This window comes from Drosophila grimshawi, unplaced genomic scaffold (assembly GCF_018153295.1).
Source record: "Drosophila grimshawi isolate 15287-2541.00 unplaced genomic scaffold, ASM1815329v1 contig_44, whole genome shotgun sequence".
NCBI classification, from domain to species: domain Eukaryota; kingdom Metazoa; phylum Arthropoda; class Insecta; order Diptera; family Drosophilidae; genus Drosophila; species Drosophila grimshawi.
In genome coordinates, this window is record NW_025063240.1 from 16,710,931 (window position 1) to 16,735,507 (window position 24,577).

General features: G+C 41.4%; 11 protein-coding genes across 11 annotated transcripts in view; 6 read left to right on the plus strand and 5 right to left on the minus strand.

Annotated features, from left to right (window-relative positions):
• Positions 1-36: 36 nt before the first annotated feature.
• On the plus strand, positions 37-2,033 carry LOC6558630 (acyl-coenzyme A diphosphatase FITM2). The gene is made up of 2 exons (XM_001983926.2): positions 37-908; positions 968-2,033. Exons 1-2 carry the CDS (start codon positions 386-388, stop codon positions 1,702-1,704), a joined length of 1,260 nt encoding a protein of 419 aa, XP_001983962.1. The 5' UTR covers positions 37-385; the 3' UTR covers positions 1,705-2,033.
• On the minus strand, positions 1,742-3,815 carry LOC6558636 (ganglioside-induced differentiation-associated protein 1). The gene is made up of 5 exons (XM_001983925.3): positions 3,537-3,815; positions 2,866-3,058; positions 2,613-2,795; positions 2,084-2,545; positions 1,742-2,004 (listed from the first exon to the last, which is right to left on the minus strand). Exons 1-5 carry the CDS (start codon positions 3,657-3,659, stop codon positions 1,961-1,963), a joined length of 1,005 nt encoding a protein of 334 aa, XP_001983961.2. The 5' UTR covers positions 3,660-3,815; the 3' UTR covers positions 1,742-1,960.
• Positions 3,816-4,449: 634 nt separating this feature from the next.
• Positions 4,450-5,780, plus strand: LOC6558642 (dehydrogenase/reductase SDR family member 4). Its single transcript, XM_001983924.2, has 3 exons — positions 4,450-4,827; positions 4,889-5,291; positions 5,354-5,780. Exons 1-3 carry the CDS (start codon positions 4,559-4,561, stop codon positions 5,657-5,659), a joined length of 978 nt encoding a protein of 325 aa, XP_001983960.1. The 5' UTR covers positions 4,450-4,558; the 3' UTR covers positions 5,660-5,780.
• Positions 5,781-6,158: 378 nt separating this feature from the next.
• Positions 6,159-7,169, minus strand: LOC6558656 (charged multivesicular body protein 2b-B). The gene has a single exon (XM_001983923.2). It carries the CDS (start codon positions 7,085-7,087, stop codon positions 6,449-6,451), a length of 639 nt encoding a protein of 212 aa, XP_001983959.1. The 5' UTR covers positions 7,088-7,169; the 3' UTR covers positions 6,159-6,448.
• Positions 7,170-7,233: 64 nt separating this feature from the next.
• On the plus strand, positions 7,234-8,042 carry LOC6558662 (EKC/KEOPS complex subunit TP53RK). Its single transcript, XM_001983922.2, has one exon. It carries the CDS (start codon positions 7,312-7,314, stop codon positions 7,993-7,995), a length of 684 nt encoding a protein of 227 aa, XP_001983958.1. The 5' UTR covers positions 7,234-7,311; the 3' UTR covers positions 7,996-8,042.
• Positions 8,001-10,432, minus strand: LOC6558665 (pentatricopeptide repeat-containing protein 1, mitochondrial). The gene is made up of 2 exons (XM_001983921.3): positions 8,408-10,432; positions 8,001-8,346 (listed from the first exon to the last, which is right to left on the minus strand). The coding sequence occupies exons 1-2, from the start codon at positions 10,247-10,249 to the stop codon at positions 8,053-8,055; spliced, it is 2,136 nt and encodes a 711-aa protein (XP_001983957.1). The 5' UTR covers positions 10,250-10,432; the 3' UTR covers positions 8,001-8,052.
• Positions 10,433-10,490: 58 nt separating this feature from the next.
• LOC6558676 (protein Asterix) lies at positions 10,491-11,060 on the plus strand. The gene is made up of 3 exons (XM_001983920.3): positions 10,491-10,646; positions 10,705-10,785; positions 10,841-11,060. Exons 1-3 carry the CDS (start codon positions 10,491-10,493, stop codon positions 10,928-10,930), a joined length of 327 nt encoding a protein of 108 aa, XP_001983956.1. The 3' UTR covers positions 10,931-11,060.
• Positions 11,061-11,084: 24 nt separating this feature from the next.
• LOC6558683 (ubiquitin thioesterase OTU1) lies at positions 11,085-12,461 on the minus strand. Its single transcript, XM_001983919.3, has one exon. The coding sequence runs from the start codon at positions 12,288-12,290 to the stop codon at positions 11,202-11,204; it is 1,089 nt and encodes a 362-aa protein (XP_001983955.1). The 5' UTR covers positions 12,291-12,461; the 3' UTR covers positions 11,085-11,201.
• Positions 12,462-13,463: 1,002 nt separating this feature from the next.
• Positions 13,464-13,828, plus strand: LOC6558696. The gene is made up of 2 exons (XM_001983918.2): positions 13,464-13,542; positions 13,622-13,828. The coding sequence occupies exons 1-2, from the start codon at positions 13,525-13,527 to the stop codon at positions 13,790-13,792; spliced, it is 189 nt and encodes a 62-aa protein (XP_001983954.1). The 5' UTR covers positions 13,464-13,524; the 3' UTR covers positions 13,793-13,828.
• Positions 13,829-14,353: 525 nt separating this feature from the next.
• LOC6558707 overlaps positions 14,354-24,577 on the minus strand; it is a 42,880-nt gene continuing 32,656 nt past the window's right edge. The window contains exons 2-3 of the mRNA XM_001983917.2: positions 14,778-14,993; positions 14,354-14,712 (exon numbers count right to left, since the gene is read on the minus strand). Coding sequence (XP_001983953.1) covers positions 14,545-14,712; positions 14,778-14,795 — 186 coding nt within the window. The 5' untranslated portion in view covers positions 14,796-14,993 and the 3' untranslated portion in view covers positions 14,354-14,544. The remainder of the gene's footprint in view (positions 14,713-14,777; positions 14,994-24,577) is intronic.
• LOC6558714 lies at positions 17,020-17,709 on the plus strand. The gene is made up of 2 exons (XM_001983916.1): positions 17,020-17,121; positions 17,185-17,709. The coding sequence occupies exons 1-2, from the start codon at positions 17,020-17,022 to the stop codon at positions 17,707-17,709; spliced, it is 627 nt and encodes a 208-aa protein (XP_001983952.1).

Genomic DNA, 24,577 nt, shown 5'->3' on the forward strand with positions numbered 1-24,577 from the left:
GCGAACGTTGCCATTCGCGCGTGAACGTTCTAAATCTGTTGTTCTATTTTATGGCCGAAGCAACAGCTGCATACTGTGATTAAAATAAGAACCGAAAAAGAAGACCAAAAACAACAACGAAAATTGCCTTGTGCTATGTGAAAAATTCTTGAAATAATATAAATTCATCGACTGTTTGGTGCAGCGAAATTCGGTGTTGTGGCAAATGATGAAATTTTGAACTTTGACACCATTCGTTCGTGTTTCCGCTTTCACTTTTAACCGAACCTTTTATCATAACCAAAAACGGCAACAATAACACGACGTAGTATAAAATATATTGGTAAAGCACAACGGATACACAAAACAACGACAACGTAGCAAACGTAAACTACTTTCGATAGCCATGGCGACAAAACGACGTCCACTGCGTCCAAATCTTGGACAAAGCGGACCAAGCAGTGGCACCAACATGAACTTTCGACCTGGTGGACCCGATATAACGCGAGCAGAGGCGCGTGGAACGCGACCAACGGCTGCTCCCACCAGTATACGTGAAATTCTCGTCATGGGTGTGATACATCTGTGCAAAAAAACGATATTCTTCAATACGGACCTGAAGGTGGCGCTCTATTTGGGGAGCTTGTTCATCATATCGCTGATAGGCGACTTCTTGCCATTTCCCAAGACATACTTTGCCCGCTCCGACAACCTGTTCAATCTGTACTTTGTTAAGGTCGGTTGGGGTTGGACCCTGATGTTTGCAGTGCCCTTCTTGGTGCTCTCGGCCTACACGATTACATGCGGCGACATGAAACGCATGCTAAGACATCACTTTCCACGCATTGTGATAGCCACGTTCTTCTGGTTCTTCTGGACGAAACTCTTCAATATTGTGGAAACCTCTTATGGTCGCTGCAATATAAAGGGTAAGATTGAGGCTTAATATTTTGATGTTTCGATTATAAACATTTCACTTGGTTTGCAGGTTACCAGAGCAAGTCCAGCTGCCTAAAGGCAGGACATCTGTGGCACGGATTTGATATATCTGGCCATGCGTTTATATTGATACACTCTAGTCTGGTGCTGATCGAGGAAGCGCGTCCCATTATCAAGTGGGAGACGATCAAGGAGCATCTACGCAATGAGCTGCACAATCGCAGCGTCTCGGAGAAGACGGGCAGCAATCCACTGCGCTACCTCAATGATGAGCAGATGCGTAGTCTGCAGTTTCTCTATACGCGTCTAACTCCGATCATTCGCACCCTGTTCATTGGCATGGCAGCGCTGCAGCTGCTCTGGGACATCATGCTGGTTGGCACCATGCTGTACTATCATCGCATGATCGAGAAAGTTGTCAGTGGCATCATTGCCATTCTGACATGGTACTTTACATATCGCTTCTGGTATCCAACGAATGGACTGCTGCCCGATGCGCCCGGCGACGGCACCTTTTTCTATCAACGCGAGAGCTTTGCTTTTAGGCGACCCACGCATTTACCCACCTGCACCCAATCCGCTGGCAATCAGATGCCCAATCCAAACGGCAGTAGTAACAAAATGAGTGCCCAGACGTCGGTGCAGCAACAACAGATACCCACTTTTATGGGTATGCCCTTGTTCACGAATGTGAAAGCAGCCAGTGCGGCGGCCAGTTCGCTGTACTCGGCGGAGCTGAAGCGGCGGGAACAGCAGCAGCAGCAGCAGGCGGGCATTGATAGTTGAATCAGATGTTTTCTTGACTAACCCAGCAAGCAACAGATAAACAGGAATTGATTTTAATGGAAAGGAGAATAATTTAAAAAAATGGTATTGGCTAGCAAACGTTTTTTTTACCAATTAGAACATAATACCAAATGATTTTAATGATAATTTAAAAGATAGCTGCTTGAGGCTCGCACTTTGGTATTGTGCACTGTTCATAGGGCAATCGACACTCCGCTCCGCGTTCTCTCTCTCTCTCTTTCTCCATCTATCCACGTTATGTAGAATTAAGCGTTCTTTTGTTTGTGTTTATGTGCCCAACTTTAACAATAACAATAAAACAATTGTTAACAAATCTTCAATGCCTACTTATGCGCAAAGGCTGCAATCATGGCCATACCCAAGATGCCGGCAGTAGCTCCCAACTTGTAATTGGGCGGCGTCATCGTCCACATATCCTTAAGTATATCAAAATTGGTCGTGGGTACAAGTCTGTGGTACGAGGGGCGCTGTTTGAAGCGCAGAAAATAGCCCTCGACCATCGGTAACTTGCCATAGCTCCAGTAATAGTTCTCGAAGCCAAGCTGATAAAGACGCTGCAGCAACAGGCCCAGACTGACGTCAGCCAGCGTGATCTCATCGCCCGTCAGCCACTCTTTGCGTGGCGTTTGCTTGGACAGCTCCTGTTCCACAAAGGTGAGCACACTCCTTACAGCATCCAGGACACGTTGGAAATCGATTCGCGAGGCAATCAAAGCTCGACGACGCATCTGCAATTCCAGCTTCTGTTTCAGTGCAGTGTTCTTTGCGTCCACTTCAGCAACAGAGCGACGCAGTATGTCCATAACTTTTTGATTGTTATCTGTGAAGTGAATTAATAAAAAATATTACAAATAGGAAGCGCTCTTGGACAGAGTTATACTGCTCACTGAGGCAGGCTTGCCGCACGGGTCCGATGAAGGGCGCCTTGGGCACCAGCTTGATGTCATCATGGATAAACGAGCCCAGACTCAATGCGCCAATCGGCAAGCGTGTCACAGCTTGGTCAAAGGTCATCATCTGTTCGTATTCTAAGGAATCCGGGTTGTATGGCTTCAGCACCGGATACTGAACTATTAAGAGGAAGTTTTTTAAATTGGGAATTTGTGACAGACTGCAGAAACTAGAACTATTCTTCCTTACTTCCTCGAAATTTATTGTCCACATAGTTGATAATGTTCCGAGAGTTGGGTACGATAAGCGATCCATCCTGCAGCACGGGCACATCGCCTTTGGGATTTAGTTTTAGGAACCAACTCGAATACTGTTCGCCGTTGCACAGATCGACTATGTAGGGTGTAAAGTCAATGTTTTTCTCATAAAATACCAGCAGAACCTATAAATAAATAACGGCGATATACAATCATTAATACAAACTCAGTATACATTTTACTTATTGTCTTTCAAGTATTATTCATACATTATCGCCGTTGTTTTTTATTTATCACACAACGAAACCCGTTCCATAGTTTGTCATACGCTTCATTAGCACCCCGAAATAAGACAAACAGATAAATAATATTTGTTTGATTCTGTCAAAAGTAACAGAGACTCAAAGTAATTACTAGCTACTTGTTGTTGGGAAGTCATCTGCTATTAATCATCCGCCCACGTCACGCACGATCGCACTTGAAATAGATGGGGCAGCAATATATTTGGTGGGGTGGAGTGGTGTGGACCGAAAACTTTGGTGTAGTGTTGTGATCGTAGCCCTAACTATGTAAATAGCAATTGCTGCTATTACTTTTGTAATTTAGCGCCACACACACAATTTCAAGCGCACAGTTTATTTTCCCAAAAATCACATGATTTACTTTTTGCGAGTAGAAGTTGTACGGATGAAAATAGAGCACTATTTTATTATCCTGGAATACGGGTGCCTTGAAGTCCTCTGGTTGGGGCGAAGCTGGCGCAATTTCATCAGCCTGAGTGCTCATCTCGCAAATCTTCAGTATTCTAATGGCAGAGTAATTTTTAGTTATATCACAAGCGAAAAATGAAAACCGTTAACCGCGTGGCGTAGCCCCAGTTTCAGATCTGTATAGAAAAAAAGACGGCTTGCTCGCTAGGAACGACACAGAGCGACTAACCGCCAAAAGTGGAGTCATAAGAGCAATGAAAATGAATTCAACAACTGAAACCGCTCCGGCGTCTATTAATTTGCACTTTCGGTGAAGAGTAAACATTTGCGATTGTTGCTGTTGTTATTTATGGAAATGATTTGTGCTGCTGTTGGTTGGATTATTCGTCAACGATTCTTATTCGCTTCCAGCATTGCGTTGCTACTTGTTTTTTATTTATATTTATATTTATCTTTGCTTATCGGCTTACGATATCACGTATATATTTAATGCTCACTGTTTATAAAGCGATAAAGTGAGTTTTAACTTCAACAAGTATTATCTTTCCTTTTAGGTAAATGCCCCTGGAAGCGGCGAACATGTAAAGTGATATATGCACTTGTAAATTTTACAATTAATGATAAACATAGAAATAACAACAAAAAGTTAAATTTCTATATAAATGATAATTGAGCATATGTTTGTTATTTCGAATTAATCTAAGGGAAGTAATTATATCTTAATCACTCTTTAGCTTTATTAACCCTAATTTGTATAATTTTAAATCAAAAGTAGCAGTTTAAACAAATGATGCTGGAATTAAAAAATTGCGCTTTAAAAAGCTTTAAGCTTCACGGTGAATGGCAAAAATAAAGAGCAACAAACAAAACTTTGTACTGGAAACGCGTGGGTGGAACATGAATAGTTTAAACTGAAGAAGCAGTGAAAAATCAATCAATTGCAGAACAGTGCAAGCCCGAAAATAAATTTGGATAATGTTGCACCTGGGCAAACAGTTGGCCAGCAAAGCGCCAAAGCTTAATGCGATCGCCCCACACAGTTTGGCTGGTGTGAAAGTCCAAAGTTTCACGCACACAGCTGCACCGATTAGAAATCTTAATCAACATAATACGCACAACTCAAGCAACGTTAACCACAATTATTGCCATAAGCGCTTGTCCAGCGGCATTACCAGTCAAAGTTCGAGCAGCAGCATGAAGCGTTTAGCAGGCAAAGTTGCGGTGGTTACCGCCTCCACAGATGGGTGAGTTTAAAGCTGCCTTAAAAGTTAATATGTATATTATTATTTATGTATGCAATTGCAGCATTGGATTTGCGATTGCCAAGCGTTTGGCTGAGGATGGTGCCTCCGTTGTTATAAGCAGTCGGAAGCAAAAGAACGTGGACAATGCGCTTGCCGAGCTACGCAAATTGAATCTGAATGTGCATGGCCTCAAGTGCCATGTGGCCGAGCCGCAGGATCGCAAGCAGTTGTTCGAGGAGACCATTAGCAAGTATGGCAAACTCAATATTTTGATTAGTAATGCCGCCACGAATCCTGCTGTGGGCGGTGTGATGGACTGCGACGAGAAGGTGTGGGACAAGATCTTCGATGTTAATGTGAAGAGCTCATATCTGTTGGCGAAAGAGGCGCTGCCATATCTGCGACAGGAGAAGGGCTCCAGCATTGTGTTTGTCTCGTCAATTGCGGGCTACGATGCATTCGAGGTAAGTGGGTAATTAGATTTTCAGTTAAGCTTGATTTTAACCAATCTACTTATCTACTTAAGCTACTCGGCGCCTACTCTGTGAGCAAGACGGCACTGATCGGTCTGACCAAGGCAGCAGCTAAGGATCTGGCGCCCGAGGGCATTCGCGTCAATTGCCTAGCGCCGGGCATCATTCGCACCAAGTTCTCCAAATCGCTGTACGAGAACGAAGCTGCCAATGAAGCGGCCCTCAGCAAGATTCCTATGGGTCGTCTGGGCACAGGTGACGAAATGGCTGGCGTTGTCTCTTTCCTGGTCTCCGATGATGCTGCCTATATAACGGGCGAGACTATTGTCGCCTCTGGCGGAATGTCCGGTCGCCTATAATTGTAATAGAAGGAGAACTGATTCATGATTGCAAGTTTATTATACACATACTCATGTACATAAATACGTACCTAAGTCGTTATTTTTTGATAATAAAAATGGTTATCTAAGCAAAACTAAATTTATCTGTGTCTTGTTTTACTCTGTAGTAGATTAAATACTTTTATCGCATTATCACCTTCAGAAATCTGAAAGGATATGCAGACACATGCGTTTTTAGATCATAGTTCGGACATATCCTGAAGGATCTCGAAAGGACATATATTTTTGAGCTCTTAGACAAAAGGACTATTGGCTAAGGACTACCGGAAATTAAAGATTTGGCTGACTTAGAGCCATTTCAAAAACAGTTCTTATTCATCCTGGAAGTATGCTTTACTTTTTTGATATTTCGCAAACAATGTTTACCATTCATGTTATTTTTCAGCCTCAAAGTATGCCATTAAATAATAAATTATCTAAACTTACAATTAATTTCAATGGAAAATACACATTTCAATTTAACTTCCCTTTTATTAATTTTTTCATCTTTAGTGCAATTGTGTATTATGTAAAAAGCCTTGAAATTCATTGGAATATATCTATTTATCATTATAATAATTTTAAGGGCTATTAAAAGTCTTACAAAAACGTACAAATTGATAATAAAAAAAGCGTTTCGAATGTGATGCATTTATTTACTTATATGTTTATGTCTTATAAAATATGAATAACAAACGTGCTTGCACAAATTTAAAATATAGTTGTGGGGGAGATTAAGCACAGCAAAAAAAGGTTATAATATATTGACTAGGAAGATCGTAGCTTGGCCAACTGATCGGCAATATCCTTTTCTGTGCGTTTGCCGCTGGTCTCGAACTCGGCGGAGCCCGTGGCTGGTATGCTAGACATTTTTCCAGAGATTTCAATGCCAATTTCATCAAGCACCTTGTTGACCACATCATTGGATTCTTCCTCATCGCCGGACTCGGTGAGCATGTCATCCAGCGTATCGTTGATCATTTCGTCAGTCATTTCCATGCGCATATTCGCCTGCTGAAAGTCACGCACAGTGCCAGCTATCGCCTCCGGACGCATTACCTTATTCATGCTGGCCATCGTCTTGGCTGTGGTGCCCATTGCCTCGCCCAGTGCTATGTTGGCGCCCATATTTTTGTTTTGATAGCCAATGGATTGTATCTTGCCCGAGGCAGCATAACTACGTGCCTTCTGCTTGCGAATCTCCACCAGTTGCTTGGCCAGAATGCGGCAGGCATCGTTGTTGCCAGCGGCTGCATTGCGTCTGATTTCAGCCTCTACTTTTTTCTCCTCCTCCTCCATTTTGCGACGTTCTCGTTCAATGTCACGGGTCGCTTTGCGCAGATTGCGATCATTGTCGCGTTGCTGCTCCTTGACGGTAGGTTTCTTGCCAAATATGTTGTTAAACATTTTCTATATATATAATAAATTCTTAATTTTTGCTATCTGAACGGGAAAAAAGATGAATCACTTCTGAGGCTGGCGCTTTGTGCGTGTAAATACCAAAACAAAAGCAGCTGTTGCTGTGGTAGATGTTTGCGTTGCACTGTGAATGTCAAAACTTGCGAATCGCAAATTTGGAAAGAATTCGCTTTTGTATTTTTCCGGCATTTACGTGATTTTACAAGTTAAATATGGCATTAGAAATAATAAAGCAGGGCGCTGAGGGGCGCTTATATCTTGGCGAATACAAAGGCGAATCGTGTTTGATTAAAGAGCGATTTGTGAAGAAATACCGTCATCCAGAGTTGGACACACAAATAACAAGGCAGAGGATGAAGGCCGAGGTGAAGGCTGCTGGCCGTTGTCTAGCTGCTGGGATTCTTGCGCCAAAGATTCTGCACTCCGACCTCAACACACATAAACTGTATATGGAGTACTTTGGCAGCGCCCAGACAGCCAAGCATTTTATACAGCAAACAGTCGCCAAATCCGGGGAGGAGCAAGCAAAGCAGCCGCTGGAAGAGCTATGCAGGCGAATAGGCGGCATCATTGGGCAAATGCATGCGAATAACGTAATCCATGGTGATCTGACCACATCCAATATACTAATAAATCCGACACCGAATTCAAGTGATGGCTACGACATCATCTTTATAGATTTCGGCCTGAGTCACTACAATCAGGCGACGGAGGATAAGGGCGTTGATTTGTATGTCTTGGAACGGGCGCTTCTCAGCACACACAGTGAGCAGCCCTATCTTTTCGAACACATCCTCGCGGCATATCGCAAGACGTGCGGCAAGGATGAGGCGGCCGTCCTGGCCAAGTTTGAGGAGGTGCGTGCGCGTGGTCGCAAGCGCACAATGATCGGCTAACAATATCAAAATATAACGAATACTTTAATAAACAAAGTTCAAAATTACATTTAATGACTATTCTATTCTTTTTACTGGCTCTGACAAGTGCGGATCGTCCTGCAGCTCATCGATTTTGATTTTCTTTATATATTTGCGTATTTTTGTTTTGCGCTTCACTTGCTCGTGCTTTGCAGTCTCTAGCCCGGTTACCGGTGATTCCTTGAACTGTGCATAAGGACGTTGCTTCAGCTTGGCAACGGCATCTTCCAGCTTCAAGCCCGACAGGCCGTGCTCCTCGTAAAACAGGCGATATTTATCACAGAATTTCGAGTGGCCTTTTTTAAAAGCTTCGGTCTTGGTTGAGGGATGCTGGAAAGAAGGTGATTAGCTAGGGCTATATATAAACTGTGTATTTAAATTATGTACTCACCCTGGCATCAATGGCTCTGGCACAACCTCTGTGAAAGTTGTGGAGATGCCGCAAAAAGGCTTCATTCGGTTGAATGCTCTCCTCCAGACTGAGTTGCATGATCTCATTGATGTATGCAAATGATTTCTGGGCACATCCCTGGCGCAACATGGCGCCCAATATGGGCATATTCATACGTATGCCTGCCGCCTGCATCTGCTGCAGCAGCTCGCGCGCCTGATCCTGGCTGCGACAGCCCAACGCCAGAACCCCATACGTTACAATATCCGGCTGCAGGCCAGCTGTGCGTATCATTGAGAGGACCTCGCGTGCGCTCTCATAATCGAAGCGCATCGAGCGCTTCTTGATGAGTATATTGAAGAAATCAATGTCCGCCTTGAGTCCAATTTTGCGCACAAAGCTCAACAGCTGCTTCTCCGCCGCATTGGTTGGGGGTATCACCTCCAGAATGGTGGTGAAACACTCAATGTTGGGCGTCACTTTGTGTAGTTTCATCAGCTCCAGATAACCCGTAATGCCGCCCAGCAATAGGAAACGCTCATGAGCCCGTGTCACTTCAGTTAAGGCAACCAAACTGCCCAGTTGGGGGCGTGGCAGCAGCAGATTAGGTAGCTCCAATTGATCGGAAGGTGAATTAGCCAGTTCCAGCTGGGCAGAACTATTCCCAGTGGTGGGTAAACTATCAGTAGGAATTGTTGTTGCTGTCAGTTGCTCTGGTTTAGTTGACACAGCATCTGGCGCTATCTGTTCCAGCACCAGTTGCATGTCTTGCAGATCACCAAAGCCGCAATCTCGCACGCAGCGCAGCATGGCATTAAAGCTGTAAAAGTCTGGACTTATGCCGCGCTTCAGCATTTTGTGCCAGGTCAAAAGAGCGTGTCGAAATCCTTGCTGCTCATCACTTGCACAGGCTTGCAGCAGAAAATTGAAGCTGTCCGCATTCAGAGGCAGCTGACGCTCTAACAGCTCATCGGCCAACATGTAGGCAGTTTGGATGTCGCCACAGCGACCGTATGCCTTGATCATTGCATTGTAGTTCTTCACATTCGGCTCGTAGCCCTTCTCCAGCATATTCTCCCGCAGTTGACGGGCCTTGGCCAGTCCATCCAGCTGGGTGGGCGCATTGGCACACGCATTGAACAGGGAGGTGTAGGTGCCACCGGTCACCTTGAGGCCACGTTGACGCATCTTGGTGTAGAGAGTAAATGCTTTGCGTGTGTAACCCGCCTTGGCGCAGCCGCTGATCAATAAATTGTATATATAGTTCTCCGGCTTGACACGATCCTCACGCAACATGCGCACCTCCAGCACGGCAATGGCCTCATTGATGCGACGTGCATTCAGATGTTCCTTTATCAGACTTGCATACTCTTTGGTTCGTAGTTTTCTCGAGTGTCGCGAAGGCCTGCTTATAAATTCCTCCTCCTGCACGTCACCGGCATCTTGTGTCTGGGTGTCACTGAACTTGGCATCGCCAAAGGTATCCGGATCACCAAAGTCGGTAACTGTTTCTTTTGTAGTAATCACTTCATCCACTCTTGACAGTTGCTCGGTTCTTTGAATTTTGCTACGCATTCGTTGTCTAGGCACTTCTGATGGCTGTTCTTCCAGTGTTCTGTCTTGAAAAGGGTTTGCAGATCGATTTGATTCACGTTTTGTTTGCAGCCCAGCTTCCTGATCCGTAATACGCACGTGCAGCAGGCGACTTTGTTTCCAGCACCGGTTCGTAATTTGAGTTTGGAGACCAAGTATTCCATTTGCATGCAGGGAGCGCCCTGTTGTGTGTTGCTGCAGATGGCGTATGTGTGGCATCAATGCTGCGCCGAAAAATCGCAGCGCCATTATTGTAATTGCAATTTTCTCTTATTTTTATGTAATTTAACAAGTTTTTAAATGTGCATGCCGCTGAACATTAAATAAAGTAAAGATGAAGAAGCATTTACCATTCACATTAAGTTGCAGGTTTGTGAGTGGATTACAGCTGATTTGCATTGATGTGGCAACGTCAACACATTCCCTTTGCACTGCCAAAGAAAATTGTTTTTTTCATCCGCTTCAAGAGCTAAATTAAATTGGATTAATAATGAGTTTCACTGTCGATCCGCGCCGCAAAGAGAAAATAGTTCGCTATAAGGCGCCCAAGAATCAAGGACAAAGCGGCGGCGTCAATGAAGACATGATGCCGGACTATATGAATATACTGGGCATGATTTTCTCCATGTGCGGTCTGATGATGAAGGTGAGCCAGCAACTCTCACTTATTATTGTCATTGTAATTTATTTATTATGTCCGATAGCTCAAGTGGTGCGCCTGGTTTGCGCTCTACTGCTCCTGCATCAGCTTCTCCAGTTCTCGCGCCAGCGACGATGCCAAACAGGTGAGTTACGTGCATTAATCATTTTATGTACGATATTATATATGTTATATTCCAGGTGCTGTCCTCGTTCATGTTGAGCGTGAGTGCTGTTGTCATGTCATATCTACAGAATCCAGCTGCGATGACACCGCCCTGGGCGTCATAATAATTCCAATATTTCCACTTTTTGTTCTTTTTCTGATCTGCTAGTTTAATGAATGGAACTTTATTTCACTCCAGAAATCAAATGACAGTTGCTTGGGGTATAGAGCAAATTAAATAAATTAACCACAGAAGATTTGTTTGTTTAAAATAATTTGGCTAAAAGAAATTTGTAAATTTGTAAAGTAGGTTTTAGCATCTCGCTACGTGTTGAGTATGTAATAGGCAAACAGAATAAAAGCCAAAATGTAGATGGTACCAAAGATGAGCACGTATTAAATCTCTCCGAAATTAGCATGACCCGTGGACTTGGCATGTTGCTGGGCCTCCACCTGGCCCACCAGCAACAGATCGCACTGTAAACACCGCAAATTGAACTTGTCCACATTGGTGAATTGTCGCGAGGACTTGGCCTCGTTGGCCAACTGCTCGGCTTGCTCGTAGACGCCCAGCTCGTCAACGGGAAACATGGTAGCTGGTGCGGCACTTGGCGACGTCTCCATATACAGCGGGTCATAGTGGATCCCATCGAAGAGCAGGAAGACCCGCAATCCGAAATTCTTGTCCTCACCGAAGCGATTGATGATCGCATTCTGTATATCAACCACATCGATTTCGATGCCATAGTAATTGGACAATATGGACACCTCAATGGCACCGCCCCACGAATCCGCCTTCTGTATCCAGGCACAATACTCCGCATTCGATTTGCCCAGCACGGCATCATTATATGATTGGGGATCGGCGGCCACCTCGGTGGCAATAATGTGACGCATCATCTCGCTGCCCTCGTTGTCCACCTTGCCGTTGAGCACAAAGCGTATGCTTGTGAAAAGGCACGAGTTATCCGCTGGGACCACTTTCTTCAATAGTATTCCATTGAAATCACCATTTGGTCCGGTTTCCACTGGCGCGGATAGCGAAGCGCTCTCATTGCTATTGCTGCTGCCGGCGCTCAGTTCGGGATTGTTGGCGGCTGTGACCACCTGACGCAGTTGCTCCGCATCCTCCTCCGCCTGTAGACGACGCGCCAGCGCCTCGTCATCCTCAATGGTTGATGCGGCGGCGGCGGCGACGGCAGCAGCAGCAGATCTTGCTACATTTGTTGATGGCGCCGCCTTCTCCTCGACAATTAACGTTTCGCCGCTGTTGATACCAACGGAGCGCAAATTGCGCTGCTGCTGCTCATTGAGATCGAGTGGTCGCGGCGGATAGCCGACGAGCACGTGCAGCTGTGGCTCACCGATCTCCGTCGCCTCGGCTATCCGCGTTTTCAGTTCAGCTAGTGTTGTGTTCTCGTTCAGGTCATTTACAATGAATTGACCTTTTTTCGATTTTAGCTTCACACTGAACGAACCAGTCATGCTTTCTTTCGATTATCTGCTCTCCTTCTGCTTGCCGAAAAAAACGTTACTCAATATTTCAGGTGCGTGTATATGTTGGAATTTTGACTTGATTTGGTCAAGTGTTATTGTCTAATAATTTTATAAAATCTTTTTTGCTTATTGTTTAATATGGGGTAGAGATGGCAGTAGTTAAGTATTTTTTCGTTTCAGCATCACTTGGCGTTGCCACGTTGTTCAATTGTGCTTTCTGTTATGTGAACTCATCTTAACATTTCTGTTAACAGAAATGTACTAAAAGATACCAAAGCCGGTTAAGTTTTGAATTCAAACTTCTCTTCCGCGCATATTTGTTTGAGTATTTGAATTATGATTTTGCTAAATTTCTAATAGCAATGTGAAACAATTATCATTAAATTTGTAGTCCGCGCATGTTTGTGTGTCTATTTTGAAAATGATTCTGCAAAATTTCTAATAGCAATGTTAAACAATTATCATTAAAGCGACTTGTGAAATTCACTTCGACCCTGGGGGAATTTACACAAATATTATTTGTCAAAGGCAAACAGTTCTTTCGGTGCCAAAGACAAGTTTAACGTATCCATTTATGCTTCAGCTAATCAGTTAAGATGATACAGCTATTAATTTCCAACTAAATCGTCGATAATACTAACGCTATAAAAATCGCTAATAAGTATTTAGTGAGAGAGCGGGGACGGGGGCAGCCAACGTCTAATGGTCAAATCAAATAAAACTTAACTAGAACCAAGGAAACATATATTAGCGAAAAGCCAAGTCGAGTCAACAAAACAATTTGCCATCCAACTAGATCAACAATGGGACAAATAACAATACAAGCAACAAATAGCGGCATATACAAAAAAAAAAAAAAATCAAATACAAAGAATACAAAAAATAAGAGAAGAGAAGATGGAAAAAATAGTTTGGTTTGCTTTATATTTTGTTGTTGGTATTTTTCCAGACCCATGCGAACGAACACCTTGCGTGGTACACTAAAATCACATTTAATAGTCCAAACAAAATTTATTGTCGAAGATACACGAAATTTGAGAGCTTCCATTGTGACGATGTGTTGTTTTAATCTCTATGAAAGGCGTACGCGCTTGCGTACAGCTCCGAGGCATATAAATAGTTGGACGAGTGGGGTATTATGCTCAGTGCAAGTCTGTCAACGCGAAACGCGAGATCATCAATTAAACTCTCAGTGACCAGTCAACAAAGGACTCTATCAACAATGAAATTCTTGCTTTTGGTGCGTCTCAGCCCCAACATCGATTCTCTTGGATAACACTTTCAACTAATTGTGTGGATTATATTTTAACTACTTACAGACCGTGTTCTTGTGCCTAGCCGTGTGCTTCATGGCAACCAGTGCTGTGCCCGTGGAGGAGGCCATACCCGAGGGACTCGAGGGTCCTGGCAACGAGCCAATTAGCCCCAGCGACGATCAGTCCTTCCTGCTCAAGCTGAAGCTGCTCAAGAAGCTGCTCTTCCTGGGCTAACTGCCAATTATATATATGGACTTTTAGTATATGTTTTGTGTCTAGTTATTAAGAAACTTTAATAAAAATAATTTTAAACAAACTTATTTCTTAGTTTTTTCATTGCTTTGAAAAAAGTGTGCTCAAGTTCGTATCCAAAGTCATTTGATTAAGTAAGCTGCGAAAAAAAACTGATGGAGAAAAAAGGTACTACACATTTCTACGAGAATTTAATGTCTTAACACATATATGGAATTTTTTAAATTAAAAAAAAAAAACTAAATTGAACCACATAAAACATTAGTTTAAACATTAATTTTAATAGTAGCGAAATTAGTAGTTGAGGCCTAGGGATATTTTCAACAAATATTTTGTAAGAGCATTTAAATATATGCTTTAGTATAAGAAATTGGTTAAGGTTACGTGAAAACGGGTTGTTCATAATTAAAACTAATTAACATGAGAGCCCACAGGTCTGTAAGCAACTCTAGATGCACAGGCAACACATAACTTGACATTAGCTCCATTTTTGCAGAGTTTCAATTACATAAGTATTTCAAAATCAGTAATGTGAGACAGAGTGTTTAGTTTAATGAGTACATTTATTTAGTTACGTTTACGAATAAGCTGTAAATGCAAATTGATTTGTATATTTAAAAGCCCAAGTGGAGAGGTTACGTTCCTAGTTTGTTGTGCGTAAGTGTGTGTTGAGTGTGTGCAGTTTGTACATAGACTAGAGACAACGGGTTTTTATGTGGACAGCCTTGTGGCATTTAACCGAGCAGCAGCTTCTTCAGTTTCTTCAGCTTGAAGATGGCCTGGGGATCGTAAGGATTGTGCACACCATCATCAGACGGAGCATAGATGTTGTCACCCTGGAGCGTCTCATCAACGGGTACAGCTGCCACCAGAGCCACAGCGAGCAGACAAACGTAAAGGGCCTGCAAAATGATTAGTCCTTGAGCAAAAAGGAAACACATGATGATCATTTTGTGGAGACACTCACCAAAACAATGTACTTCATTCTGAATGGTTGTAGTTGAGCTGGTTAATCCAAAATTTGACTGCACTTGTTGGCCGCAATGCCGGTGGCTTTTATACCCAAGAGGGACCCCATCCAGCAATGATAATGTCATATATAAACTGCACATGTTACATTGCCGGTTTTGGACAAGCGGCCAGGAATGGCGATACATAAACAAAGGTGCGTGTAAAAACGAGTCTGGTCAGCAAAAAGAAAAAAACAAAAAAATTAACGAAAATTGCAAATTACTTGGACGTGCACACAGTTTTTGGGCCCTGCCGAGCAAATAATACATATGTATGTATATTAATAAGGTACAACTGCTGCACCAGCAACAGCAACAACAACAACTACAGTCAAGACACGCCTGTTTAACTGTTTGCATTGGCTTGGTCGGCACTAAGAGCCAAGAGTCAAAAGCCAAATGTTGGTCACTTGTGCCACTGAAGAAGTCTTTTGTAAGCCACTATTCAAACAATCTTTTAGCTAAGTAGATTCAATCATTTCAGATTTACACAGTTGATGACTGAAGGTTATGTCCATAGCAATCTTATTCACAAATCGGTCAATGAAGCCAAGTGCAAAGCGTATATAGTTTACCTAAGCACAATATTTATTATTGTTTGCGGAAGCATGAATAAACTTGCGAGACTAATAGCTTCATATTACAAATACCTATAATCTAGGAAGTTGTTAAGCTTGCACTCGGTCGTAAGCTAAGTAAAATTCCTATCATAAATGTCAAAAATAATATGCATATATATATATTGAACAATAAAACGTTATCAGAATTCGTTCTACCTACTTAATTACCTTCGTTTCTAAATGACAGAAATAGCCGACATTGGTTGTGAACTTGTAAAATTCACACTTCAAATTAAGCAATCATTGGACTAGTCAATTAAAATCGATTTGGATTGGAAATAAACCACAAAATATAAATATTTAGCACCTAAATCTGCCATCAAGCCCAAAGATATAAGAGTTAAGTCGACATGCGAGTCAAGTAGAAACAAGAATCGAAACCGAAACCGAAAAGAATAAACGGAAAGGAACCACAATAACAACAATAACACAATTAGAGGTCAATATTCGAGCTTAGTTTTATATCTTTTAGGATATCTGCTGACTGGAGGCTGCCGTCAAAGTCAAAATCTTTCCACATTTACCAACATTTTTGTGTATAAACATTGACAAATGTTGTGCAGGTCGAGGAGCGGAAGCGAATGCAGATTTTGAGAGTATTCTGTAAGTTGTATATGCATACATGACTAAGCACATTTGAGCCAAACCGCTTAAAGATGTGAATTTAACACAGATATATATGTAAATCCAAGTATTTATGCAAACGATGCCAAATACTGCTTTAACTTGGAGCAGACTGAAGGGTTTAGGTTTCGGCCTGTTTTGTTAGCGCTTTGAATGATTAGACAACAAATTGGTTGAATGCTTTTTGATCGAATCATCGCGATTAAATTAAAGCAACGTCATGAGACGTCGGCTTGTCTGTGAGTACCGCTCGACACGATTGTTAACCCGTTTTTTTGCCCATGAGCATATCAATTAGCTGATGTATTAAAGGGCGTGGTTTCAGCTATATAAACTATGAGATGCCAATTTATGCATGTATCTCATTCGCTATGCTTGTGAATATGGGTATTTTGCACAAGTTGACGAGATTGTGGATTGTTTAGGTGTCGCAAGTGTCTGGGAATTGGTTGAAAAAAAGTGCGTAACATTCATTTCACTTTTGACAGCAAATCATGCCACACAAATGATGGCCATAAAAGATATAATGTGGCTAACAACTTTAACAAGCTCATAGGGCAATTTAGATTCGATTGCGAGTCAAATTTGAAGTGAGCACGCAACGGTTTTTGGATGTCCACCTGGGATTATATATTGGCCATATATATGTGTGACATTTATTCTTCATAGAGTTGACAGTAATGTGGGCACATTGCGACAAGCGACCTTTGGCTAAATAATAAACACAGCATTTTGGCAAAGTACGAACAAATCGTTGATCAACTCTTTAGCTGCTAAAGTGAAACAAATCACGCATATTAACTCCCGTTGAGCGTTGAAGTACAAATGAGCCGATAAGAATCTGGGCAGTTGGGGTTCAATATAACCAACGTGCTTGGCAAACAAAACCATTAGGTCAGGCGACGTGGCGTGACTGAAGTAAAGTTAAACAAATAACGCATTTGCAAACTCTAAAATGAAAGCCATAAACCGCAGTTTAACCAAACTGCACAAACTTCGTATGTATCCATATAGAGGAGTACTGTTCTTCGCCTGCATAACAGCTCAGGGGTTTGGGGTGAGTTCTGTGCAGGTTCATTAATATTTAATAGTAATAATATTGATTCTTATTAAATCTTAGCTTAATTTACAAATTCATGAGTTCTACTCGAAGTCTTTTGTACCCAATGAAATACTTATCAGTTATAATGTAGAGAACATGGAGGTTCTCACCTACAATTTGACCGTTAAGGAGCACTTCCCTGGTAAGCTGCTGATGCACGTCTTTGTTCGTAGGCTAGACGATGTGCCCGGCGGGTCGCACACCTACGACTTGATCAAATTCAAGAACTTGGATTTTTGTAAGACACTCGATTCGTTGCGTAATATGACCATAGATGATGTACAGGGCGAGTCTTTATTACCATCTACGTTCTTAATGTCCTGTCCATTGATGCCGGGCTTTTATTACGTGGACAAAACATATATCACTGAGAATGCGTTGCCCTTGAACATCGTTGATGGCAGATACTTAGCCCAATTCGAACTGATTCAGGTCTACGAAGAGGTAACCAGATTAATGAACTGCAAACTGAAGCTGACCAAGAAGTCTTTTGACACAGAGATGCAGATACAAATCGGAATAGAAGAACATAAAGCAAGCTAAGATATTAACATGATAATTTTATGACATTTCACTTAAAACAACAACAAAAATGTTGGGCTATAAGTCTTTAATAGCTTAATAATAAATCTAGCAAGTGTAGGCTTACGAAGCAAAAGTCATTATTCAGTTTTATTTTTATTTGTTTGAGTTTATCACAAAACCTTGATGTAAACTGTACGCATGAATTTACATGCAATTCAGAAATCTGAAATCAGCTGATGAACTTGAACCAAAAACACAGTTGCGTATAAATTATGCGAGGCAAATAGAAACTGAAAACGTGGACAAACAAAATGCGAACCCGAAAATATCACCGAAATAAATCATAGCCCCAAAGAGAGTCGCATGCAAGCCAGCAGCCATAAATTAAAGTGCCGAGTATTTTTATTGCAATTCGCTTGTTTGTACCAACAAATAACAAGTGCAAACAACGCTGAACAGCGCAGCAAAGAGCGTGCGGGACGAGCTGGTCTTAAGCCACAAAGTACAGTGAAAGTGACGTAATGCGGCGTTGGGAATCGCAAAGTATACACACAAAAAGAAGAGTAGAAAATAAAAGCATTAATCGACGACAACAAAGTAAAATGAAAAAGAAAGAAAGAAAGAAAAAAAAATGTCAATTTCTTTAACAGCAGCGGAAACGCTGTAAGAAGAAGCAGCAACAGCAACAGCAGCAGCAGCAGCCACCAAAGACGGACCATTGGATATGGCCATTGTCAAACGTAGCGTATACGTAATCTGTGTGTGTTGTCAGTGTTTGAGGTTGTGTCAGTCGTTGTTGCTGTTGTTGTTTTAATTTATTATGCACACACACAAATTGCACATGCATTCGTACAACCAAAACTGCGGCGTACATTTATTTACTTTTGTTGGTTTCTTTCTTTTCTTTGTTTTAGCCTTATATGCGCTTGGTTTTTATCGCCTGCATTTACAATTCAATGTCATTGTATTGTTTTTTCTCTTTTATGGTGTATATATATAAATATATATATTTCGAAATTGCCAAACTTAAGAAGAAGAAGAAGCAACACATCCACAACAATAACAACAACAACAAGAGTACAGCGTTCTGTAACCGGTTTGAGCCATGTAACTGACTGCAGTTTCAATGTTAATTTTAGGCTGTGGTCGCCTGACCTTGAAACCTGTTGCCAACATGCAATTGCGCCGTCTGTGCCTGTGGTCAAGCTCTTGCATTATGTAGTCGTCGAGTTCATCAAGTTTTTGATGCTGCCCGCTCCCAATAATTATTGTTATTAACTATAACTACACATATATTGTGTGGTCAGGCTATCGAACAGACAATCTGAACGATGGAGGCGTTTGCAGTTTTCCGCTTGATTACAGCTCAATTTGATAATATAATGTAACAGTTGGCGCTGAGCTGATCAAAAATCTAAAGCGGCATTGATATGTTAAGTCAAAATAAGTTACATTTAATTATTATTATGGATTATAGCTTTATGAAAAGTTGAGCATAAAATCGTGTACAAATTGTCTGAAGTTTTAAATCTTTACAGTCTTTGATACAGAGACACACATAGAGAGGTAAGACTGTCTTTTGTTTGTTTCTCAAAATTAAATACAGTATTGTTCTAAAGCGAAAACAATGATCAAAAAGTCATTGCTTTTGGGATCTGGTTCAGTTTGGAGCAACTGGCGTGTTTCAAAGTTTAAATGCAGTATTAACACAGTTGTGGAATATTTTGACCCATCCCTAAATGACATAAACTTATCTTATCGTAACAAATCACAATACTCCCTCCGCAAGGGTAATAAAATCGAGGTCTATGACATTTAACTTGCAAGCCTCAACTGCCTAGCATAATTTGATTGCTTTTATAGTTGTTGAAATGGATTTGTCAATACAATGATGTCAGTCAGCAGGCATTCGTATATTCGTTGATTGATTTCAAAGGTCAAAGTCAATGTGCTGGAAGGTGTTGCAATAAAGAAAAAAAACTACGTTTACAATACTAATTAAATATTGTTTTCAGCCACATGTTGATTTAGCACTCGGCAGTGGCAAATATGCAGATGAATTGAGCGACAAACAAAGTTGGCAACTTACAAAAAATGTGTTCGTCTAACTGGCGATCAGAATGTGCGCGATGCGGTTGCTTACCGTACGTAAGCAGCTGTGTGTAACTGTGTGTGCTTTTAGATAGAATGCAAATTCCCGTTAATTGAACGCCAAACAAAAGCGCAGCATCAGCAGCATCTGCACCAGCAGCAGCAGCAGCAGCAGCAGCAATGCAACAAAAACAACAATGGTTTTGGAAAATCAATTAGCAGTATAAAATGCTTTTGCTTAAAGCCGGGACCCGGTTAGTTTGTTGCAGCTACTGCTGCTGCTGGTATCAGTGTGGTATGTCAACATACTCCTCTTTTGCTAGTTCTTCCCTCTCCATTAAATCTCCCTCCCGCATGGAACGTGCAAATATATCGAGCGAACAGTGGGAGCAGTGAAAAACCGCAGCTGCTGCTTTAAATTTATGCCAGCGCGGCATTAGAAGCATAGTTTGCGGTTACAACAAATGCGGCAAGGCGGTGCGGAGGTGGCACGCGGAGGCGTGGCATATTGACTAGGTATTTGGCATGAGCATAGTGTACGGCCAAACCAAAGCGAAATGCAAGAAATCAAGGCTGATGATGTGGGCGGGGCATCCACAAAAGGGAAACATATATATACTTATATATATATATACATACATATATATAAAAAGTGGCTCGCTTTTATGAATATTTATAACACAATGGAGCATGAAAAAGTTGTTCGGGGTTTTATGCAATGAATGTATGCATACAATCATATTTCTCTGCATGTGTATGTGTGTGTGTGTGTGTGTGCATGCATTTAAGGCGTTGACTGTGGGCGTGTTGGCCCAGTGCATGTTATCGTTATCGATGCGTTGACAGTGACAGGCAACAAAAGGGGCTCAAACAATGCCAGCGAGAAAGGTACGAGGACAGCAAGTTTATTGTTGGGATTAATAATGGCAATTTATACTATAATGGAGATGTTAAGAAGAGAACTGAATGCATAATGACGATGTAAGAGATACTCTTGGAGAGATTACTTACAAATTACGGAAACAATTACACAATTTGTTTTTTATTGCAACTTGCTGGCCAATTTGTGCAAATTAGTCAGTGAGATTATCATAATTATCATTGAGTCTGTGACTTGAGAATTATTCTTGCCAGTAATACAATTAAATAAAAGTAGATAACCCCTCCTTGATGTACGCCTCTACATCAAACTAAATTTGTGTTTACTTCAATGCTCTCATTGTCTTTTTCAGCTAGGAGTCTCCGTTTACATGCAAATCAGACTGCCAAAGAGAAAGTGCATTAATTTTTCCATTTCTGTATGCATGCGGAATTGAAAGTTGAAATCTTCAATATGCAAATGCTTTGTTAACCTATATCCCTTTGTTCAACTTAAATATCCATAGCAACGTCAAGTACTAGCCATATGCCATGTCGTACGGCTTGTGCAAATTAAAAATGCAGATAAAGTTTAATATGGATATTGCATATTACGCATACGCCATATAAGCCGCCAGCTATTGGATTGTAGCGTTGTTAATAAAAATGCGACTTACAGAAATGACTGAACAAATATTTAAAACAAATGCTGTGCAAATTATGAAATGCATATTTGCGTAAACTTCTTGGTTGTGTGGCAGTGCAAAGGGAAACTCAAATATTGATTGCTCCAAGTTCCAAGGCACGTGCCGCTGCTTGCGCCATCTAGCGGTCGCCGCATGCAAATTGCAAAATCAGTGCGTGACTTGTGAGATTAAAGAGCAAAGCTTGCCAAAAAAAAAACAGCACTTAAGTTTTTCCTAATGTTAACAGAATTAAATAAAAAAAATATTCAATTAGCTATGGCAACGAACTCAACTAACGGTACTTTTTTTTGGTAAATTAGCGTTTCAATTGAACGCCCTTGAAGGCGACGCACACGTGTAATGCCTCAAACAAAAGATAGAAAAGCAACAGCAATTTTATAAAAGGGCTAATAGCGAACTAATTTGAAATACCTGACCAGCCGTGACTTTTATGTGCCGTCCATATTTCATATTTTTTTTTAGTTCGTTTCAATCGTTTTATGTTACCAATTTGACAACAATAATAGTTAACTATTACGACAAGAAATTCACAAGAAAAAAGGCTGACCAACGACCGGCAAACTGTCAAAGTCAAAGACTAACAAGAGTCACCGCCAATGCCCCACTTCACTTCACTTCACTTTACTTTACTCCATCGCACCACGCCCTCTTTATCTCCCTGCAGACAGTCAACAAAAGCCTTAACGATTGCCAGTTTCACTTAGTATTCTCATCTCAATTTTTATTTGTCTTTATATATATATATTTGAAGACATATATTTTTGTGCATTTCTTAAGTTGATTTTTGTGTTTCGATTGCAGTAAAAAATATGTAGCGCAAACTTTTAGTTTCTTGCTCAAGTTGAGCAGGGGAAAGAACGTGGGACGAGGGACGAGGGGCTTGTCTTGGTCATTTGCGTTGTTCAAAAGTTTTGTCAGTTTATCAATTTGTTTGGTTTGCCTTTTAAAAAGTTTATTGAATTTGGCCACAGGCATATTTGTGTGCATACATGTATGAGCTGCTGAAATATGTTATTTTAAATATCAAATATTTTAAAAGGTTTTCTGACAGATGTATTAGTTGAAAATCTGTATAAATAAAACTTGGTTTTATTATAAATTGAAATATGTGGATGAGTGTGTGTACCGAACTGTGCAATTATTAGCTTAAGTGTTTAGGTGCTTTTGCTTAAATTAAAATTGAAATGGTAAGGAAACAGTAATGAAAGCTTTCATCTATAAATTTCAATTTGTCTCAGGCTTTCCTTTAATATATACATAACTTCAACTCATTTATATACATTTAAAAGCCATTTGGGACACTATCTGATATAGATATTCCCTCTCAACTATCAACTGCAAACCACGCGGCAACCATGTGGCTGCTGAATTACTTAGCCTGGGGCTGGGTAAGACATCTTAGGCATCGCCTTTGGCTTACCGAATTCTGCATCAGAGCATTTAAAATTTATGTCAAATTAGCGAGCGCTTCAATGACAAATGCGAGTGCCACAGAAATGCCGCAATTGCAGCCGGGATAGGATAGGACAGAACAGGACAGGCAGAGACGTAGCACGGAGTTGAAGGCTGTGCTACAGTGCATCCATTGCTGGCTGGCGGAAATTAGTTCAACGGCACTCAAACTGCGGCAGTTAAACGTCGCCAATGCGCCACCCACCCAAAGTACCCAACAGTGCCAACACAGCCAAACAACCCACGATCTAGACATTCTGCTCCGTTGTACAACAACTGCACACAACTTGTCCGCCGGCACTTGTTTTTTATGGCCCAAAGGGAGGTGGGACGTGGGACATGGCTCTGGACATTTGAAGATGATGTAGTGCGGACATAAACATAAATAATGGCAATGCGCAGTTATTACTTTCTGCATCTTCTGCTTCTAGCATCTTCTGCTTATTCTTCTGCACCTTCTTGTTCTTCGACTTGTTCTTGGTCCTCCACACACACACACATAAAAATAATAAAAATTAAATGTGAGTGGAGCGCAATTTCTTCTCGGATGCGATGTCTTTCATTTGCTCGGGATGCATCCTTATTTTTTTAATTGCATTCTAGGCAGCCGCATCTGAATGAGTGAGATGAGCGCCTAATGGGTTAATTGGGTTTAAGGCGACTCATTGCTTCATCGTCACTGGCCAAGTGATTTATGTGGCCGGCAAATGGACAAACGATTGCGCGTCCCTAATGGAAATATTGTGCATACGCCATGTAGGCCAATGCGATGCGCGAACAGAGAGTATCACATCGCTTACATTATTAATATTCATTTTGTAATTTTAATATCTGGCATTCATATATCAGGCAAACAATAAAAGGAACGTGAGCCAACAGCAATAGCCATGATTTGCAGCATTTATGAATACGTCTACCGAAAAAGCCAAGGCTCAAGCTGGGGATGAGGATGAGGATCGGGCTATAGCGGCGGCAGGTGCAGACGGGTTGGACTCTGGCTCGTCGCAAATGCAGATTGCATGTCCTGGCCAAGGCAATGCATTAACAACACAACAGCATAACACACACACTAACACACATAAGACACACACACACACACACACACACACACACACAACACACTCACACAACAATGGCAAACATAAACAATAAAGAGTGCACCTTAGCTCCTTGGCGAGGGGTACACTGTTGTGCGGGGGACAACGCACTTGCCGCTAATGTACCAAAAACTGACTGCGCTCCGTTTTCTACCTCCCTGTCTACTTCCCTACCTCCCTGCCTCTTAGCCACCTTCTGCACTCCTTTGTGCAGTTTACTTAACAATAATTCTCATTGTTGTTGAGACGTTGCAGGTGTTTGCTGAAGCATATCAAAAATATATATATGCGACTACGACTATGACTACGACTATGGGTATGGCTAGTGCTTTGGCTAGGGCTACGACCATGATCAAAGATGAGCCCAAGGATGCGAGAGCAACAACAATAAGTTCCATGAACTGTGTAATAAACCGTACTGAGAATACCAACATCAACATAACTTTTTGAATGCTTCAAACTTAAGTTCAACAAGGTTTACAATAAAAACATTTTAGATTTTAATATAAATTTTGTATATTCGACTAGTTTTCAGAAATGTTGATTAGTTGTAAGTTTTACTGAGTGAATAAAATTACCTATTGCAATAAAGAAGTTAACATAAATATAATTCAACTAAAATAGCATGCAGAGTTAGCTAAAGAATTCGCTTTCATTTCCAGCTGGCTCTACTGTAAAAAG

What these genes read in the sequence shown, in the direction of transcription:
- LOC6558714 (XM_001983916.1), top strand. Translation starts at nt 17,020, where the DNA reads ATGAAAGCCATAAACCGCAGTTTAACCAAACTGCACAAACTTCGTATG. An exon ending in TAACAGCTCAGGGGTTTGGG is followed by an intron (nt 17,122 to 17,184) that starts GTGAGTTCTGTG and finishes ATTAAATCTTAG; the next exon opens with CTTAATTTACAAATTCATGA.
- LOC6558662 (XM_001983922.2), top strand. Translation starts at nt 7,312, where the DNA reads ATGGCATTAGAAATAATAAAGCAGGGCGCTGAGGGGCGCTTATATCTT.
- LOC6558636 (XM_001983925.3), bottom strand. Translation starts at nt 3,659, where the DNA reads ATGAGCACTCAGGCTGATGAAATTGCGCCAGCTTCGCCCCAACCAGAG. An exon ending in GGACAATAAATTTCGAGGAA is followed by an intron (nt 2,796 to 2,865) that starts GTAAGGAAGAAT and finishes TCCTCTTAATAG; the next exon opens with TTCAGTATCCGGTGCTGAAG. An exon ending in AGCTACTGCCGGCATCTTGG is followed by an intron (nt 2,005 to 2,083) that starts GTATGGCCATGA and finishes TTATTGTTAAAG; the next exon opens with TTGGGCACATAAACACAAAC.
- LOC6558683 (XM_001983919.3), bottom strand. Translation starts at nt 12,290, where the DNA reads ATGACTGGTTCGTTCAGTGTGAAGCTAAAATCGAAAAAAGGTCAATTC.
- LOC6558630 (XM_001983926.2), top strand. Translation starts at nt 386, where the DNA reads ATGGCGACAAAACGACGTCCACTGCGTCCAAATCTTGGACAAAGCGGA. An exon ending in TGGTCGCTGCAATATAAAGG is followed by an intron (nt 909 to 967) that starts GTAAGATTGAGG and finishes CTTGGTTTGCAG; the next exon opens with GTTACCAGAGCAAGTCCAGC.
- LOC6558665 (XM_001983921.3), bottom strand. Translation starts at nt 10,249, where the DNA reads ATGGCGCTGCGATTTTTCGGCGCAGCATTGATGCCACACATACGCCAT. An exon ending in CCAGAGCCATTGATGCCAGG is followed by an intron (nt 8,347 to 8,407) that starts GTGAGTACATAA and finishes CCTTCTTTCCAG; the next exon opens with CATCCCTCAACCAAGACCGA.
- LOC6558676 (XM_001983920.3), top strand. Translation starts at nt 10,491, where the DNA reads ATGAGTTTCACTGTCGATCCGCGCCGCAAAGAGAAAATAGTTCGCTAT. An exon ending in TGTGCGGTCTGATGATGAAG is followed by an intron (nt 10,647 to 10,704) that starts GTGAGCCAGCAA and finishes TATGTCCGATAG; the next exon opens with CTCAAGTGGTGCGCCTGGTT. An exon ending in CCAGCGACGATGCCAAACAG is followed by an intron (nt 10,786 to 10,840) that starts GTGAGTTACGTG and finishes GTTATATTCCAG; the next exon opens with GTGCTGTCCTCGTTCATGTT.
- LOC6558642 (XM_001983924.2), top strand. Translation starts at nt 4,559, where the DNA reads ATGTTGCACCTGGGCAAACAGTTGGCCAGCAAAGCGCCAAAGCTTAAT. An exon ending in GTTACCGCCTCCACAGATGG is followed by an intron (nt 4,828 to 4,888) that starts GTGAGTTTAAAG and finishes ATGCAATTGCAG; the next exon opens with CATTGGATTTGCGATTGCCA. An exon ending in CGGGCTACGATGCATTCGAG is followed by an intron (nt 5,292 to 5,353) that starts GTAAGTGGGTAA and finishes TATCTACTTAAG; the next exon opens with CTACTCGGCGCCTACTCTGT.
- LOC6558656 (XM_001983923.2), bottom strand. Translation starts at nt 7,087, where the DNA reads ATGTTTAACAACATATTTGGCAAGAAACCTACCGTCAAGGAGCAGCAA.